The sequence below is a fragment of the Equus quagga genome, chromosome 12 (genome assembly GCF_021613505.1).
Source record: "Equus quagga isolate Etosha38 chromosome 12, UCLA_HA_Equagga_1.0, whole genome shotgun sequence".
In the NCBI taxonomy this organism is placed as follows: Eukaryota; Metazoa; Chordata; class Mammalia; order Perissodactyla; family Equidae; genus Equus; species Equus quagga.
The window spans coordinates 18,603,222-18,619,476 of NC_060278.1; the positions used below are offsets into that span (position 1 = coordinate 18,603,222).

Here is a 16,255-nt window from a genome sequence, read left to right on the forward strand (position 1 = left end):
GTATTTTTGAAAAGTTAGGACATGGTACTTCACATGGTACACATTTTATTCTAAATGAATTAGAAGACTAAATATTTTATTCCCAAAAGCCATAAAATGAGTAGAGGAAAAAAAGCATAGAAAGATATTTATGTAATTTTGGAATAGGGAAGGCCTTTCTAAGCAAGATTTAAAAGCCAAGAAGCCACAAGGGAAAAATTTAAAATATTAGAGTCCATAAAAATTTTAAATGTCTGTACAGGAAAAGAGACCATAAATAAAGCTGAGAGCTAAAAAATAAACTGGGTAAAGTATTTGCAATGTAAATAATAGACAACAAACGAGACAGTGTAATATAAGCACAAAGTAGAATCTCTGTCATAGGGCTGTTGTGAGGATTAAATGAAATTGAAGTGCCCAAAGTAAATACTTAATAAATGACAAGTTCTATCCATGGTTTTATAAAGAGCACTGACAAATCGATTTTTTTAAAGACAGCTACTAGAAAAAGGATATGAATGAGCAATTCATGGGAAAATATAAATAGTCAATAAACATAAGAAAAGATGTGTAGCCCCACTCCAGATTAAATAAAGAAAAATTAAACGTACAATGAGACTTTTTCTACCCGTAAGACTGTCAGAGATGAAAAAAAATGGTAGTATTTCAGTGCTGGCAAAGATGTAGGGAAATTGATGTTCTCGTTTACTGTTCTGTGTTCCTCTTTAGATATGGTGTTCCCCACCCCCCCAGCTTCTTTCAGGATCTCTTCTTTATTTTTGATTTTGTGTAGTTTGAGAATGATATGCCTAGGTGTAGTGTTTTTGGCATTGATCCTGCTTGGTCTTCTCTGAGCTTCTTGGATCTGTGGTTTGCTGTCTGACATTAATTTGGGGGAAAATCTGAGTCATTATTGTTTCAAATATTTCTTATGTTCTTTCTCCTTCTGGTTTTCCTTTTATGCACATGTTACATCTTTTGTCATCATCCCACAGTCCTTGGATATTCTCTTCTGTTTCTTCAGTCTTTGTTCTCTTTGCTTTTCAGTTTTGGAGGTTTCTATTCAGGTTTCCATTGCTGTATCCTCAAGCTCAGAAATTCTTTGCTCAGCCATGTCCAGTCTACCAATAAGCCCATCAAATGCAGTCTTCATCTCTGTTAGAATGTTTTTTATGTCTAGCATTTATTTTTGGTTCTTTCTTAGGATTTCCATCTCTCTGCTTACATTCCCCATCTGTTCTTGTATGCTGTCTACTTTATCCATTTGAGCCCTTAGCATCATAATCATAGTTGTTTTAAATTCCTGGTGTGATCATTCCAGCGTCCCTGCCATGTCTGGCTCTGATGCTTGCTCTTATCTTTTCCAACTGTGTTTTTTGCCTTTTGGTATGTCTTATAATTTTTTCTTGATAGTCAGGCATGATGTCCCAGGTGAAAGGAACTTCTGCAAACAGGCCTTTAGTCATGTGTTGGAGCTGTTGGAGGGAGGGGAAGTATTCCATAGTTTGTGATAAGGTCCCAGCCTTTAATGAGCCTGTGCCTCTGGACCATGAACTTCACAAGAGTGTCTCAATTTTCTTCTCCCCCATACATGGGACAGGATGGTTAGAGCTGGCTAGAGTTGGGTATTTCCCTTCCCCAGGTCAGTTAGGCTCTGATAATACCCCAGCAGGTTAGGCTCTGGTTAACTAGTTTCTCCTGAGAGCAGACCTTGTTAGGAAGAACTGAATACTCTGGCATATTTCAAAATGATTCCTCCTCCCCTCCCACTGCCGGAAGCGCAAAGGGATATTTCTCCAATATTTACTCTGAGGACATGGTTGAGCTCCCAGAGGTAAAACTCACAAAAGTGTGGGAGACCCTGTGACCAGGTGCCCCTGGAGTTTTTACCTCTCAGACTTGCCCACCCTCAACTTGCAGCAATTCATCAGTTACAGTCCAGGTGTTTCTACCCCGGCACTGGATCTCGTGGAGGTTTCCACTCGTGAGTCTCTGCTCCGGGAAGCTGGGACTCTCTGCATTCACTCCTCTTTCTCTCTAGTCCTGGAGGCAGCGGTTGCCCCGTGTCCTCCTCTCTCTACAGATCCAAGAAGAGTTTTTGACTTTTCAGTCTGTTCTGCTTTTTACTTGTTGTTGGCATGGAGTGGCGACTTCCACGCTCCTTACCATGTGGAACTGGAAACCGATTTACTGTTGGTAGAGTGGAAATTGGTACAATATTTAGTAAAGTAGTCTTAATTATCTAGTAAAACTAAAAATGTGCATGCCTTTTGACCTACATTTCCACCTTTGGACCTATTAGCATGAGTGCACAAAGATGTATCAGAATATTTTTTTGCAGCAGCAGCAGCATTTTTAATATAGAAAGGGTTCAATAAAATATGATATATTTACACAATGGAATGCTATCCGGTTGCTAAAAAGAAATGAGATCACTCAATATATCCTGACATGGAAAGAAGTCCAAGACACGTTGTTAAGTGGAAGGAGAAAAGAAGCAAGTTTTAAAATGGTGTGCTTAAGATTCAGTTTTTGTTTAAAACTGATTCATAGTAAAAACAAGGGCATGCTTAGAGAAAAAGACAATTTTGGAAGAATATAAACAAGGAAAACTGTTGGCTGCCTTTGAGGGACAATGTTGTAAGACTTTTAATATAAATTAATGACATCTGTGTCTTGTGTGACCAATATGTATTTGATAATTAAGTAAAAATTCAAGAAAGAAAGTAGGACAGATAGCGCTGATTGAGAACAATAGAACGGAACTGATCCTTTCCATCACTTTCCCCCACTTCAGGCAATAACGTAATAATAATCTCTAACTCTAAATTTTAATTGACCTTCTGGGACTATTGTGGTAGAGTAGGCCCAAATAAATGGAAAATTTAGGTCTCCTCATGTCGTTTTTTTGCCTTTCACTCTTTCAGAAGACGATAGTCATAAGACAACAAGGGTTCCAAACAGAAATGTTTTACCAGTAAATGTTTTTTTCACGTAGAGTTTTTTGTTCTTGTTGTCAATCCTTCTAGTAAAAATCTTTGTCGGGAAGAATTCCCCCTCTGCAGAGAAGCATTTTCTTTGTTTCTGTGGTGTCAAGATTAGTGATTTGTTGTACCCAAGAGATGATTATAATGGAGGTTGGTTGGTTTTTATTTTTTTTTTGGTGAGGAAGATTGGCCCTGAGCTAACATCTGTTGCCAAATCTTCCTCATTTTGCTTGAGGAAGATAGTCCCTGAGCTAACATCCTTGCCAATCTTCCTCTACTTTCTATGTGGGGTGCCACCACACCATGGCTTGATGAGTCACCCGTGTGTAGGTCTGCTCTGGGAACTGAACCTGCAAACCCTGGGCTGCTGATATGGAGCACGTGAACTTAACCACTATACCACCGGCTGGACTGTAAAATGGAATTTTTGCAACATGTATCTCTCCCTTAGAAGGCTGACCGAGAAGTAGATTCATGGAGCAATGATAACTGAAGGCTGTCTGATGTCCGTTATAAGATATGGTTTCTATCTGCAGTTTTTCTGCTTAGATACCATCTAAGCACCGTGTGGTGTGACTGAGTGTAGTTATATCCTTCTGAGTTACTTGTCCTGCCAAATTCCTAATCTGACTGAATTTCATTCCCCCTTCACATCCTGTTTTGGGCTCCTGGGCCCAATTCCAAAACGTATGTGTGTTTGGAGGGGGGATTTCCACAAAACACCAAGCAATCCTCAGACACCAGCAGGGTGTCCAGGAATTCAACTCATTTCTGACGCTATCTACCCAGAAGGTAGCATCAAATTCCACAGGTTAAGGACTCAGTCCTACACCTCTTCCAGCCCCGCCACGTCAGGCACCAGTCACAAGCCCAGATTGTTACCTGTGCTTCTGACCGACTGTCTTAGATCAGAGGTTCCCACGACCCCAGCCTCCGGATCGGTTAATTTGCTAAAGCAGCTCACAGAACTCAGAGAAACATTTTACTTACTAGAGCACCAGTTTATTATAAAAGGACATAACTCAGGACCAGCCGGGTAGAAGAGATGCAGAGGGCAAGGCATGGGGCAAGGGCACGGGGCTTCCATTTTCCCTGCAGATGCACCTCTCTCCCAGCACCTCCTCATGGTCACCAACCCAGAAGCTCTCTGAACCCCTGTCCTTTTGGGTTTCCATGGAGGCTTCATTACATAGGTGTGACTGATTAACTCGTTGGCCATTCTCCTGCCCCTCTCTCTTCCCTGGAGGTTGGGGGCTGGGACTGAAAGTTCCAACCTTCTGATCACATGGTTGGCTCCCCTGGCAATAGCCCCCATCTTCCCAAAAGTCACCTCATTACCATAACATGAGACAGCTTTAAGCTCTCATCACTTAGGAAATTCCGAGAGTTTGGGGAGCTGTAAGCCAGGAACCATGGATGAAGAGCAAATATATGAGAAATATGTATGAGAAATACCTATTTGGTCATCCGAGTGATCAAATATATATATATATATATATTTCTTGTAAGTCGCAGCATCGCACATCCTAACATTGCCTTTTCTCCTGTGTATAACGTGTATTGTTCTAAACCATCAGTTTTATATGCTGATTTTTTTGTTGTTGTTTTACCCTCTGTGAATTTCCTAACAGAAGTCCCGGAGGGGATTTGGGTGCCAAAAAGAAAAAGAAGAAACAGAAGAGAAAAAAGGAGAAACCAAATTCCGGAGGCGCCAAGTCAGACTCAGCATCTGATTCCCAGGAGATTAAAATTCAGCAGCCTTCAAAAGTGAGAGGCCCGGTTTATTTTTACCTCTGTGGTTTCTCGTGTGTGTGAGAGCGGGTTTGTTGGCTCAGAGATGTCCTTAGGGTCGTGTTTGTGTACTCGATGCCACTCTAACTGGAGGTATTTACGGCCTTCCTAAAACTGACACTGGCACCCAAGTAACCAAGAGGCACACACTGTGCTTCTGTGTGTGTGTGGATTCCGCCTTCCTTTTTGCCCTTTCTTGGTGAATTACTATGTCGATTGTAGTGCTAGAAGAAAGTCTCAATGTGAGCTTGTCAGGTTTTTTTTTTTTTGAAGTTACACTTAATCTTTGATTACTTTTAGTTCAGAAGATATTCATGTTTTAATTTTTCTGGGTGTCTGTCTAATTACCTGAATAGCACAACATCATCTGGCAGCAGATGTCGGCTGGAGCAGCCCCAGGTAAGTCTTTCGTTGACTTTCAATCGGACCAGTCTTCAGGGGCCGATCTTAATTCCATTGTCAAGGGTGGGAAATAGCTCTCAAGGATCCCTCTGAAGAAACACCCATTTTAGACCAAACCAGAGTTGTCCGGCTGGGCCCTTTGTTGGCAGGTTGCTGGCCTCGTGTGCGTCTGGTGGTACAGATGGCAGGTGCCCCTGTCTGTGGACCAACCCCAGTCACCCTGGCTGTGAACACGGCCTTGTGTGCTGGGCCCAGGGAAGCATAGAGCCCTCTGGATGCAAGAAACTCACAGCGAAAGGGGGAGAATTAGAAGGATAACAACATGATGTTTTGATGGTTGTAGCTCTAAATAAGCCAGCCACCACCACCTTGTCCTGGGTCTGTTTCCCGGTCAGGAGACCGACCCTCCATCTGTCAGGTGTCACACTGTGGCGGCTGCATGTTGCCGTGATTCTGGAAGCTCTGCCACTGGGATTTCAAATATCAGCACCCAGGGGGGACAGGTTTCAGCGGAGCTTTCAGACTAAGACAGAGTAGGAAGAAGGACCTGGCTGCCCACTTCCAAGAAAATTGGCCATGAAAACCCTGTGAATAGCCATGGAGCATTGTCTGATACAGCGCCCAAAGGTGAGAGGATGGCGCAGAAAGACCGGGCAGGGTTCTGCTCTGCTGTCCACAGGGAGCTGAGTTGGAATCTGAGTGCTGAGCACTAACAGCAAAGCTCCAAATAAGTTGTCCTGGGGTCCTGGATAGCGGGTGATGTAGTGGAAGGGGCTCAGGAAGTGGAGTGGGGACCTGGGCTCGGCCTGGCCCCATGGCTCTGGAGCTGTGTGCCTTTGCACAAGGTTCTGTGCCCTCGGAAGCCCATCTCCTCATCTGCAGAATGCCTTCTCCCCAACTCACAGGGCTGTTAGGAGGTTACAATTAGGTCATTTTTATTAAATGGTTTTTATATTACAAGCCAGTGTCTGCAAGGCGGTTATTCGCATGATGCAGGTTTTGCAGAGTTTTAAGTTTTCTTCTTGTACAAAGTTTACTTGTATCACACGAAGTGAGTCTTGCAGTAGTTTTTGTTGGTGTTCCCTGTTTATACATAAGGACCAGCAGTCACTGAGAAGGAACATTGCCTGCCCCCATTTTTCCCTGCCTGCCTCTGCGGGGTGAGAAGAAAGTGGAATCTTCTTCCCTAGCTTTTCAGCTTGGTTCTCAGGTACTAAATATTGTATCCACCAGACAGCCTTTCCAAGGTGACTCAGACAAGGTACACCATAAGCTTGCCAGATATTTCCTCCATTTCTGAACGCTGCTCCGTCAGGTAAATGCGGCCTTACCTACGTGCACTTGTGACATCTCCTTATTGCTTCTGTCATCTCCATCAGCTTCCACCCATCTCTATACCCCTCGTCATTTTGAGCCCTTCTCCCACCTCTGGTCACTTAGAAGAAACTAGAGCCAGCCCAGGCAGGAGGAACTGTTAGCGTTATACGGTAGAAAAATGCTTTTCTTTTTTAATTAAGAATAAGTCCAAATTGTTTTAATGTGGACTTTTCTGCATTGCGTTTTTTACAACTGAGGCGTCTTTCCCTTAAGCTGATGCCAGATCTAGATGACACCGTAAATTATAGTGGACTGTGTTTAGAGACTATTCTGCTTTATACTCAACAAAATAAAATATTTCTTTGGATTCTTGTAGACTTCTTAGTGGTAGGGGACTTGGACGTTTTTCCAAGGTGTTAAATTAGGAAAATAATGGGTATAGAGTACAGGTGATGTTTAGTATTTCACAAGCAGCGGATGTGGAGGAAAAGAAGTGTGCATGACTCTTCCATTGGCATATAATAGTGGGATCCTAAATTGGCGTTGATAGACATGCTCGCCTTTCCTAACACTAATTCATTTCTCCCCAGGTAGTGCTACTATGGAAGGTGAATGGATAGGTTTAAGAGTTTATCATAGCTGAGTTTTCCTTACTGCTTTGTCACCATGGATTTGAAAATTGTGCTTCGTTGAATCTACTGTAAGAGAGCACTGGAATAGGGAGCATTGGGATAAACTGTTAATGGTGATTTCGTGTGAAGACTACTGGTCAACCTGATGAGGCCAATTTGGTCAAGTGGAAACCACACCAGGGCTTCCAGTGGAGCTGGGTGTCATTAGCTCCTTTGGAACAAAGATGCTGATTCATGTGTGTTACAAAATCATTTGAGTTTGATATTTCAGTGTTAGAGGATTTAACTCCAATATCAGGAAAGAAGAATTACCATGACAAATTCAGTGCAGACACTGTAGGTATATTTTTATGAGCCTGGGTTCTACTTTGACTTTTTAAAGATAAAAGGATGCATTTTCAGGCATTATTAGTTCAAATATGCTGTGCTCTGAGTTCCTATTTAAGTTGTTGGTCTCCTCATAGATTCTGTCATTGGGGGTTCAAATGGATGTAAATTTCATTTTGCTGGAAATCAATTACTTTTATGTTGGATGTCTAAAAGAGACCCGAAGAAGAAAAATCTAAAAATGCAATGAATTAGAACAGCGAAAGTATTTTGTTAAATTAGTATGTGTGACTGAGGTATGACCTTATGATTTAGACCTCAATCAAAATATAAGATCAACAGCTTACAAAAAGTGTGGAATTGTGGCAGTCCTGGGCGATGCTGTTAGACTTATAGGTGGAGACAGTAAGACTTTCACCTGCCTCTGGTTAGGTACTTGGTTTCCTTCAATCATTTTAGTGGCAAGATTCTTAAGGAAAGCTGGTGAGTAATGCAACCACAGGTTGGGCTGTATTAATTAGATCCTGTTTTGTACTGTGAAACGAGTAAGCTTCCCAGGGTAAAGGATTTGCCACAAACCACTGACTTGAGATTCAAAGTTGAGCAGAAGTTCAGAGCTGCTGTGTATAACCCAGCGAGGGTCGATGGTACCTTTCCTTGGTGCCCATGGTGTGTTGACACACAGGAAACCCAAGGGCTCTGAAATTCCTTCTAACCACTTCTGAACGACAGAGAAGAGCATTCTTTATATGGCATCACAATTCTAAAATGAATCAGTTATCTCACATATTGAAAAAACTCACTGGTTTCCACATCCAGTCCTACATACTGTACCACTCTCTCATTTCAAGTATAGTCTCATTTTCCATGTAGCGTTACATTATTTGAGAGATTTTCCAAAAAAAATAAAAGAGCTGGGGAATCTTCAGAGATGACAGGACTATTGGCTTTGAGGACGGAACTTTAGAATTTAAAGGTATTGTCAATTTTATAAACTGAGAATAGGTTTTACTTAAAAAGAGGGTCAGTTTCCAACACTTGGGTTGGGGAGGCTGTGATTGCCAAGGATCTGAACTCAGAGTGGAAGCTGCTCATTCTTGTTGTTGGAAGGTTTGTGTCTGGATCAGCATCCGCGTTAGGAGAGGGCATCCTTGTGGTTCAGGAGGAGGGCATCCTTGGAGTTTCCTTTCTTGATTAACTTCCTTCCCAGCTCAGCACTACATTCAGATTTTTCTTTCTTTCTTCTTTTTTTTTTTAATGAACTAAAATTCCCCTTGTCTGCCTGGTTTCCATTCTAGAAGTTATTTCCTTTGTCCCCACATTGCTGCCGCAGAGCATTAACCATAACAGTGAAACCAAGGCTAATGGCTGGCTGGCTGCTGTGTGATAGTCATACATGCATTCTGTGTCACTCCTCTTTGCTGGTCTGCAGGATGAGTAACGGTGACGACCATTGGCAGGTGGGTGGGAGACTGAAGCAAAGGGTGGTTCGATTTACTTTAGATTTCCCCAACTATCAGAGCCCCATTACAACTACAGAGCTACTGTGATCTTTAACATCATGTGTTTGCTAATATTTTCATCTGTTAGCATACTGGAGCCCAAGGCCCTGACCAGGCTTAGAGGAGGATTGCCTGTTTTGCGATGTTGTAGTCTCCAACACAGATGCACCTGTACCTGCCCCAGGTTTTGGAGGAGCGGCAGCTTCCTCATATTTTGTGTCTGTGTGTCTTTGCTGTTGTAGAACCCCAGCCTTCCAATGCAGAAGTTGCAGGATATCCAGAGAGCAATGGAGCTGTTATCCGCATGCCAGGGCCCCGCCAGGAATATCGATGAGGCCGCCAAACACAGATACCAGTTTTGGGATACACAGCCGGTACCCAAACTAAGTAAGCTTTTCTGCCTTTTTTTTTTCCCCCAAAACAAAACTGGATTGACGACAAACGAAAAACACAAAAGACACTCTTCCTCACTTGTATAAGTTGTTTCATACCACAGATGAGAAATTTACACAAAAGTAACATTTTTTTCCTTAAAATATAAATATGGGGTAGTGACTTTGGCTTTTGGTAACAACGTTAGTCTAATTCCTATCCTTATTAAAAATTCCACTTTTCAGGCTGGCCCCGCGGCCGAGTGGTTAAGTTCTCACACTCTACTTCAGTGGTCCAGGGTTTCGCCAGTTTGAATCCTGGGCGCGGACATGGCACCGCTCATCAAGCCATGCTGTGGCGGCGTCCCACATGCCACAATCAGAAGGACCTACAACTAGAATATATAACTTGGGGGTGAAGGGGTGAAGAAGAAGAAAAAAGAAAAAAAGAAGATAGGCAACAGATGTTAGCTTAGGTGCCAATCTTTAAAAAAATAAAATAAAAATCCAATTGCCCACTCTCGAAACATTAGCATATTAAAAATATATATAAAAGAGGGACTCTCGGGGCTCACCTGGTCGTGTAGTGGGTAAGTTCCTGTGCTCCACTTTCTCGGCCCAGGGTTCGCTGGATCAGATCCCAGGCACGGACCCACCCACTGCGCATCAAGCCATGCTGTGGCGGGATTCCGCATGCAAAGTAGAGGGAGATTGGCACAGATGTTAGCTCAGCAGCAATCTTCCTCACCAAAAAAAAAACAGAGGGACTCTCCCTTAGCCCCTATTTTTTGGTTCCAAGCTTCATAGAGTTCTGTTTTCTATACACAAGTGTTTAGCTGTCTCACATCTCAGTTGTTCCAAAAGACACAGAAAATTTGCCCTATTAAATCTCACTGAAATGGAAAATTTTGCACTATTTAACAATAGGATTCTGAACGCTCACCAATGGTGTCAATTATTACCCATGCAATAACATTCCAGTATGTAAGGGAATTGGGTCACTTTGTAAGGGCTTTGGGTCATGTAAGAATCTTTCTGATAGGCCTCTTCCCTGAGCACTTGGCCTGCTCCATCACATTTCAATAACAATTTTACCCCTTAAGTTTTCCATAAACATCATTTAATTGTTCCGCTTTCATGTTATGCAAAAAAAAGATGCTGATATAAAAAAACATAAAATGTTTTAAATGTATTACAGGCTAAACTTGGTGGTTGTATTATGTTTGCATGAAGATAGATGATCATATAGTTATTTTTATGTTTTTCTTTCTTGATTGTTCAAGTTCCAGAATCTGTATAATATGAAGGATTAATTGCCATCCAAAACTCTTTAATAGCCCACTTATGTACAAGTAATCAGTTTTATCACATAGAAGTCAGGGAACAAGCTTTCTCTCTGCCTTCAAATAATGCTTTTCAAACTTTTTTGAAGTTACTGCTCATCTCCCACCCACGCGCGACCCAAGCAGCTTAAAAAGCATGAGCTTCAGAGTGGGAAAGAAGAAAGACTTTATCCTTACTTGGGTTTTCTTTCAGCCTCTAGAAACATATTTGGTGGTGAAGGAAGACTCTCTAGAATGAACTTCAGGATTTTAAATGACAGTGAATTGAGTGATGCTTAGCTGAAGGGATGTAGAGTTATTGATCTGGGTGTGTCGGGTTTAGCTGAATGCTGCTTGCCAAGCTGCCATGGCTTTCAGGTCCCTGCCCCGGGGAGAAGAGAGGCGCCTCCAGCCGGCACTAACCCCAGTGCACGTTTTTGGAAGACAGCCCAGGTGCTCAGCACATTTCGGCCCCTCCCCTAAATCCTTGCAGGATTCCCCAGCTCGTAGGACGCCTGGTATGCACCTCCGCTAAGGCAGCGTCCAGGTTAGTTGGGGAAGAGGGAGACTGAAGTGAGGGGAATGTTGGAGAGTCAGGGGGACTCTGCTCCTCCATTTCTCTCTGGAGTGGTTGGTGCCTGAACACACCCAGCCTTTGAAAGCTGCTTGAATGGGAGGGTCCCCTGATGTTGTGGGACAGCCAAGCCCCAAGCAAAGGTCTGAAGGGACTCTAAGGGGGCAGCTGGGAATCTGGCCCCTTGGGCTGACTTGAGAAAGCCTACGGTGTTCACATGGAGATGAGCTGGTGGAGGGGAGATGGGACAAAGTACCAAAGCCAGGGAGTAGAAAGGTGAGAAAATGAAACCCTTGGCGCTGGTACAGACCCTGTGACTCCACCTGTAAAAGGTCTGTGATGGTAAAAACCTGTCCCTGAGGGTCACGTATTCAACGGATGTTCGTTTGTTTGTCTGTCTGTCTTCTGGTTCTATCTGTCTATTTATTTTATTTCTTTATGGCATAATTGACATATAACATTATATTGGTTTCAAGTATACAACATAATGATTCGATAATTACATACATTGCAAAGTGATCACCACAATAAGTCTGATTAACATCCGTCACCACACAGTTACAGAATTTTTTTTCTCGTGATGAGAACTTTTAAGATCCACTCTATTAGCAACTTTCAAATAGGTAATACAGTATTTTTTCTCTTTTTGTGTGTGTGTTTTTTTTTTGAGGAAGATTAGCCCTGAGCTAACATTCGCTGCCAATCCTCATCTTTTTGCTGAGGAAGATTGACCCTGAGCTAACATCCATGCCCATCTTCCTCTATTTTATACATGGCTTGATAAGCAGTGTGTAGGTCCGCTCCTGGGATCTGAACCAGGGAATCCCGGGCCACCAAAGCAGAACACGTGAACTTAACCAGTGCACCACCGGGCCAGCCCCGATAATACAGTATTTTTAACCGTAATCACCATGCTGTACGTTACATCCCTGGGACGTATTTATAACTGGAAGTCTGTAACTTCTGACCCCTTCCCATTTTCCCCATCCCCTGCCTCTGACTCCCACCGATCTGTTTCTGTATCCATGAGTTCTTTCTTTTTGTTGTTTAGTTTGTTTTAGATTCCACATATAAGTGAGAGCACATGGTATTTGGTTTTCTCTGTCTGACTTATTTCATTTAGCATAATGCCCTCAAGGACTCTCCATGTTGCAAATAGCAAGACTTCCTGCTTTCTTATGGCTGAATAATATTTAGCAGATATTTGCTGAGTGTCTGCTATTAAATGCCAGGCACTGGGGTACATCCCGGGGAAACAGTGGTGGGAAAGTAGGATAAATGGTGGCCAGATGGGGGTTTTCAGGAGGACATACTCCAGGTAGGAAAAAACTTTCATCAGGGAAAGATGCTATGAGAAAGTGATGTGTAAGCTTCTATCTGAGAAAACTCAAGTGGCTGGCCATGCAAAGAGCAGGAAGGGCCTTGGGGGCAGAGGAGAGCCCCGATAGGCCTGAGCTGGAGCTAGCCGGAGGCAGGTCCTGTGGCTGAAACCTGGGAGCAGGGCAGGTGGGTGTGCCGAGGGTGGCCAGGCAGGCAGCCACCTCGGTCAGGAGCCTGGGTTCTGTCTCAACTCTATTGGGAAGCTGCGGAGAAGGAATCGGAAAAGGGCAGCTTTGTGGAAATGGCCAGAGACGTTGGTGACTGGAACCGCACAGCCAGCAGTCTGGGGAGGAGGAGTAAACGGTCCTGAAGTTCATGTTAGATTTTGCTGGGCCAGGTCAGAGGTCAGTGCAGCCCCTTCTCCTGTTTGTTGAAATGCAGAGTCAAAGAGAACGTGTCCAAGGCTGTCATCAAAGCCACGTTGTCTGCAATGGCACTGCACCATAAACCTTTAACCTAGGGACTGAGACGGAGAAATCACTATCGTTTCATTATATACCCTTTGTCGTCGGTTGACACAGGATTTCTCCTTTTATTTAATTGGCAAAATAGCAGCTCTTCTCCACCAGTATTTCACTCCCGAGCTGGCTGAAACGATAGCACGTTTTTAAAGATTGTTACACCCAAACATGATTTTGTTTTATGTAACGGACCATTTTGGATGGTCAGAATACCTTGTAATTGGATACTCTCTCTTTTTATCTTTCTCTTTCTGGCCCTCTCCAGATGAGGTCATAACGTCTCACGGTGCAATTGAAGCAGACAAAGACAACGTGCGTCAAGAGCCGTATTCCCTGCCGCAGGGTTTTATGTGGGACACGTTAGATTTGGGTAATGCCGAAGTGGTGAGTAGGTCTCTTACATTCAGCACCTGCGTTCACACGCGTTGTTTCTGAGTTGATCTGAGCACCACAGACGGGACACTTGTTTGGTCTTGCAGCTCAAGGAGTTGTACACGTTGTTGAATGAGAACTATGTGGAGGATGACGACAACATGTTCCGCTTTGACTATTCGCCCGAGTTCCTGCTATGGTGAGTCCGGCTGCTCACGTGAGCCATGGGTGGCGCGGTTGGGGTGGTGTATCCCTGTGTTCTTGGACGCTAACTGGCGCCTGTTTTCCTTGCCCACGTTGACTTCAGGGCCCTGCGTCCTCCAGGCTGGCTCCTTCAGTGGCACTGTGGGGTCAGAGTGTCTTCGAACAAAAAACTAGTCGGGTTCATAAGTGCCATCCCAGCAAACATTCGGATTTATGACAGGTACATCTTCAAGCTTGCCTGGGTCAGTTTTGTTGCTTTTCCAAGAATTGCAGCTATAATGGGCTGTTAAAATGGCTTCGTGCAGGCTGTTGGTGGTGGAGGAGCTTGTATATGTGTGGGGGCGGGAGTATACGGGAGCTCTCTGTATTTTCTGCTTAGTTTTGCTGTGAACTTAAAACTGCTTTAAAAAACAGTTTATTAATTAATAAAAAAAAGGTCTTGGACTGTGAACAACAACAACAAAAGGACCACTCTCTTTTTCTCTCTCTCTTTTTCTCGTCTCCTTCAATCTCATACATGCATGCACACAGATATGTATTGTGTACATATACACATACATGTCCGTATATATGTAGCAGAATAAACAAAGCATAAACAGGTATTTCAGGTTTCTTTCTGGGAGAAAAAGTACTTGAAAAGATTTTAGGAAGGATAAAAACTTTCTATCCATAAGATAAGTATGTAGCATTTTTGCTCCTGGTCTCCAGCCCAGAAAGTCAAAGATGCAGCTATGAAAGTCAAAGATTTAATGCATAATAGGTCTGTTTACTTTTTGGTGTATTAGGTTAGCTTATTTACTGCTAAAAGCATTTGATCCCAATGGGTTTTGTGCGCCAAACAAAAAGCCTGCATATCTGGAACCAGAGCAGGGGGTGGGCTTTGAAGCTCTAGAAGGTTTATTTTAGCTCAGAACAGCACCTGCTGGTCTGGTCCAGGCACCTCTCAGGGATCCAGGCAACTGCATTATACTACAAAGCAACATCTTACCAGATTCTGCATCTGGGTGGCCCAGTTATTGCCATCATTATATGCAGGACAGGAAAACAGATATAGAAAGTTTAAGAAGCACATCTGATCCCATTTCTAAACTGAAAACTTAGAAAAGACCAAAGTCCTAAAATTTATTTAGAACGTGGGGGTGTGCATCTCCGTGGCCTAGAGTTTTAACCATTCTGGCAGAAGAGTATGGGGAGGAGTGTGGCAAGCTGAGTTTATGAAATGTCTAAATGATGGGATGTTTTTCTTAAATATTGTGTCAAAAGAGGTCTTCCAGTTTCTTAGTCTTTGAAATTTGATGGGTGTTGTCTTATTTTTTTAAATGTTTTCATCTTAACGTTTGTCCTGATTTTTGACATCTTTCTTAGTGTGAAGAAGATGGTTGAAATCAACTTTCTTTGTGTTCATAAGAAGTTGAGATCAAAACGGGTAGCTCCAGTGTTAATTCGAGAAATAACTAGAAGAGTGAACCTGGAAGGGATTTTCCAGGCCGTCTACACCGCTGGAGTGGTTCTTCCCAAGCCAGTGGCCACGTGCAGGTAATAGCACCACACCCTTACCTGTCCTTCGTGCATCGAGCCCCCCTGCCGTGTTGCTAGAGGTGTTATTCTCCTCGCATGTAACTCACAGGGATTCTGGCTTACCCGTGATTATGCAGTTGGTCGGTAGCAGAGATGGAGACTAGCATCTAGAGCCACGGAGCCCGGGATTCCTTCTAGTGTACCAGACAGCCACGTGTATGCTAATGACACGGGATCTCCATTTCTGCGTCTCTTCCATTGGAAAGACGAGTGCTGTCTCTACCTTGGAGGAGCCCAGGGCATCACGATCGTGAACTGTCGTGTGTGTACCATCTTCCTTCCTCCTCTGATGCTCAGTTTTATATGTGCTCTACAGCGCTATCAGGAACTATTCCAAAAGCTTGATAAATATCAGTTAAAAAACCCAGAGGTACTTGTTTGCTAAGAGTAAGACGGCTTCAGCTCTGTTTTTATGACCTCATCTGATCTTATCAAGCTTTCAAAGGTTAATCCAGCGAGAAAATCGTTTATCAGACTGTCACTTGACTAGCCTGTTTGTAAAGCATCAGAAAGAGTTGGTCTCACTCCACTATTTCTATTGACTCAAATAAGATGAATCTTCAGATAAACATAGTATAAAAGAGCAAACTATAAAATTACTATCTCCTGTTAAATTATTCATAAATAAACAGAATAAATAAAACTTCACAGGTATATTTTCGTGCAAATCATTCACCCCAGTACCTAAACTGGAATCACATAAGAAATTCAAGCTAGTTTCTCAAAAAGTCATTTTCTTTGGTGTGCATTATATAAACGTGTAGGCTGCTAATTTAGGGGGAATATTTTCATGTTTTTAAACTTTCTCCTTTGCTTTCTGTAGAATCAACAGTGGTCATTAAATACTTGCAAACTGGGCATTATTAATATTTCTTTTGCAATTTTAAGGTTTCTTTTTACTGAAAGAGATGAAAAGAGGCATGTAATAACTAGGAATACAGAACATATTTTAGAGATGAAAAATGAGTGATAAAATAATTGCATACGAGGAAGACCAGCATCCAGCACTGTGCCAGCCACAACATAAGCGTTCACTGAATGCTGCTGAAGCGTTCG

The 16,255-nt window shown here is 42.9% G+C and overlaps 1 protein-coding gene across 2 annotated transcripts in view; it reads left to right on the forward strand.

The window, feature by feature from the left end:
* NMT2 (N-myristoyltransferase 2) overlaps positions 1–16,255 on the forward strand; it is a 58,739-nt gene that overhangs the window by 24,799 nt on the left and 17,685 nt on the right. The window contains exons 2-8 of one of the 2 annotated variants that reach the window (XM_046679697.1): positions 4,598–4,733; positions 5,114–5,156; positions 9,180–9,324; positions 13,311–13,429; positions 13,525–13,616; positions 13,725–13,841; positions 14,987–15,157. In XM_046679697.1, the coding sequence (XP_046535653.1) occupies positions 4,598–4,733; positions 5,114–5,156; positions 9,180–9,324; positions 13,311–13,429; positions 13,525–13,616; positions 13,725–13,841; positions 14,987–15,157 (823 nt within the window). The remainder of the gene's footprint in view (positions 1–4,597; positions 4,734–5,113; positions 5,157–9,179; positions 9,325–13,310; positions 13,430–13,524; positions 13,617–13,724; positions 13,842–14,986; positions 15,158–16,255) is intronic. The other variant, XM_046679696.1, reaches the window with a different exon arrangement.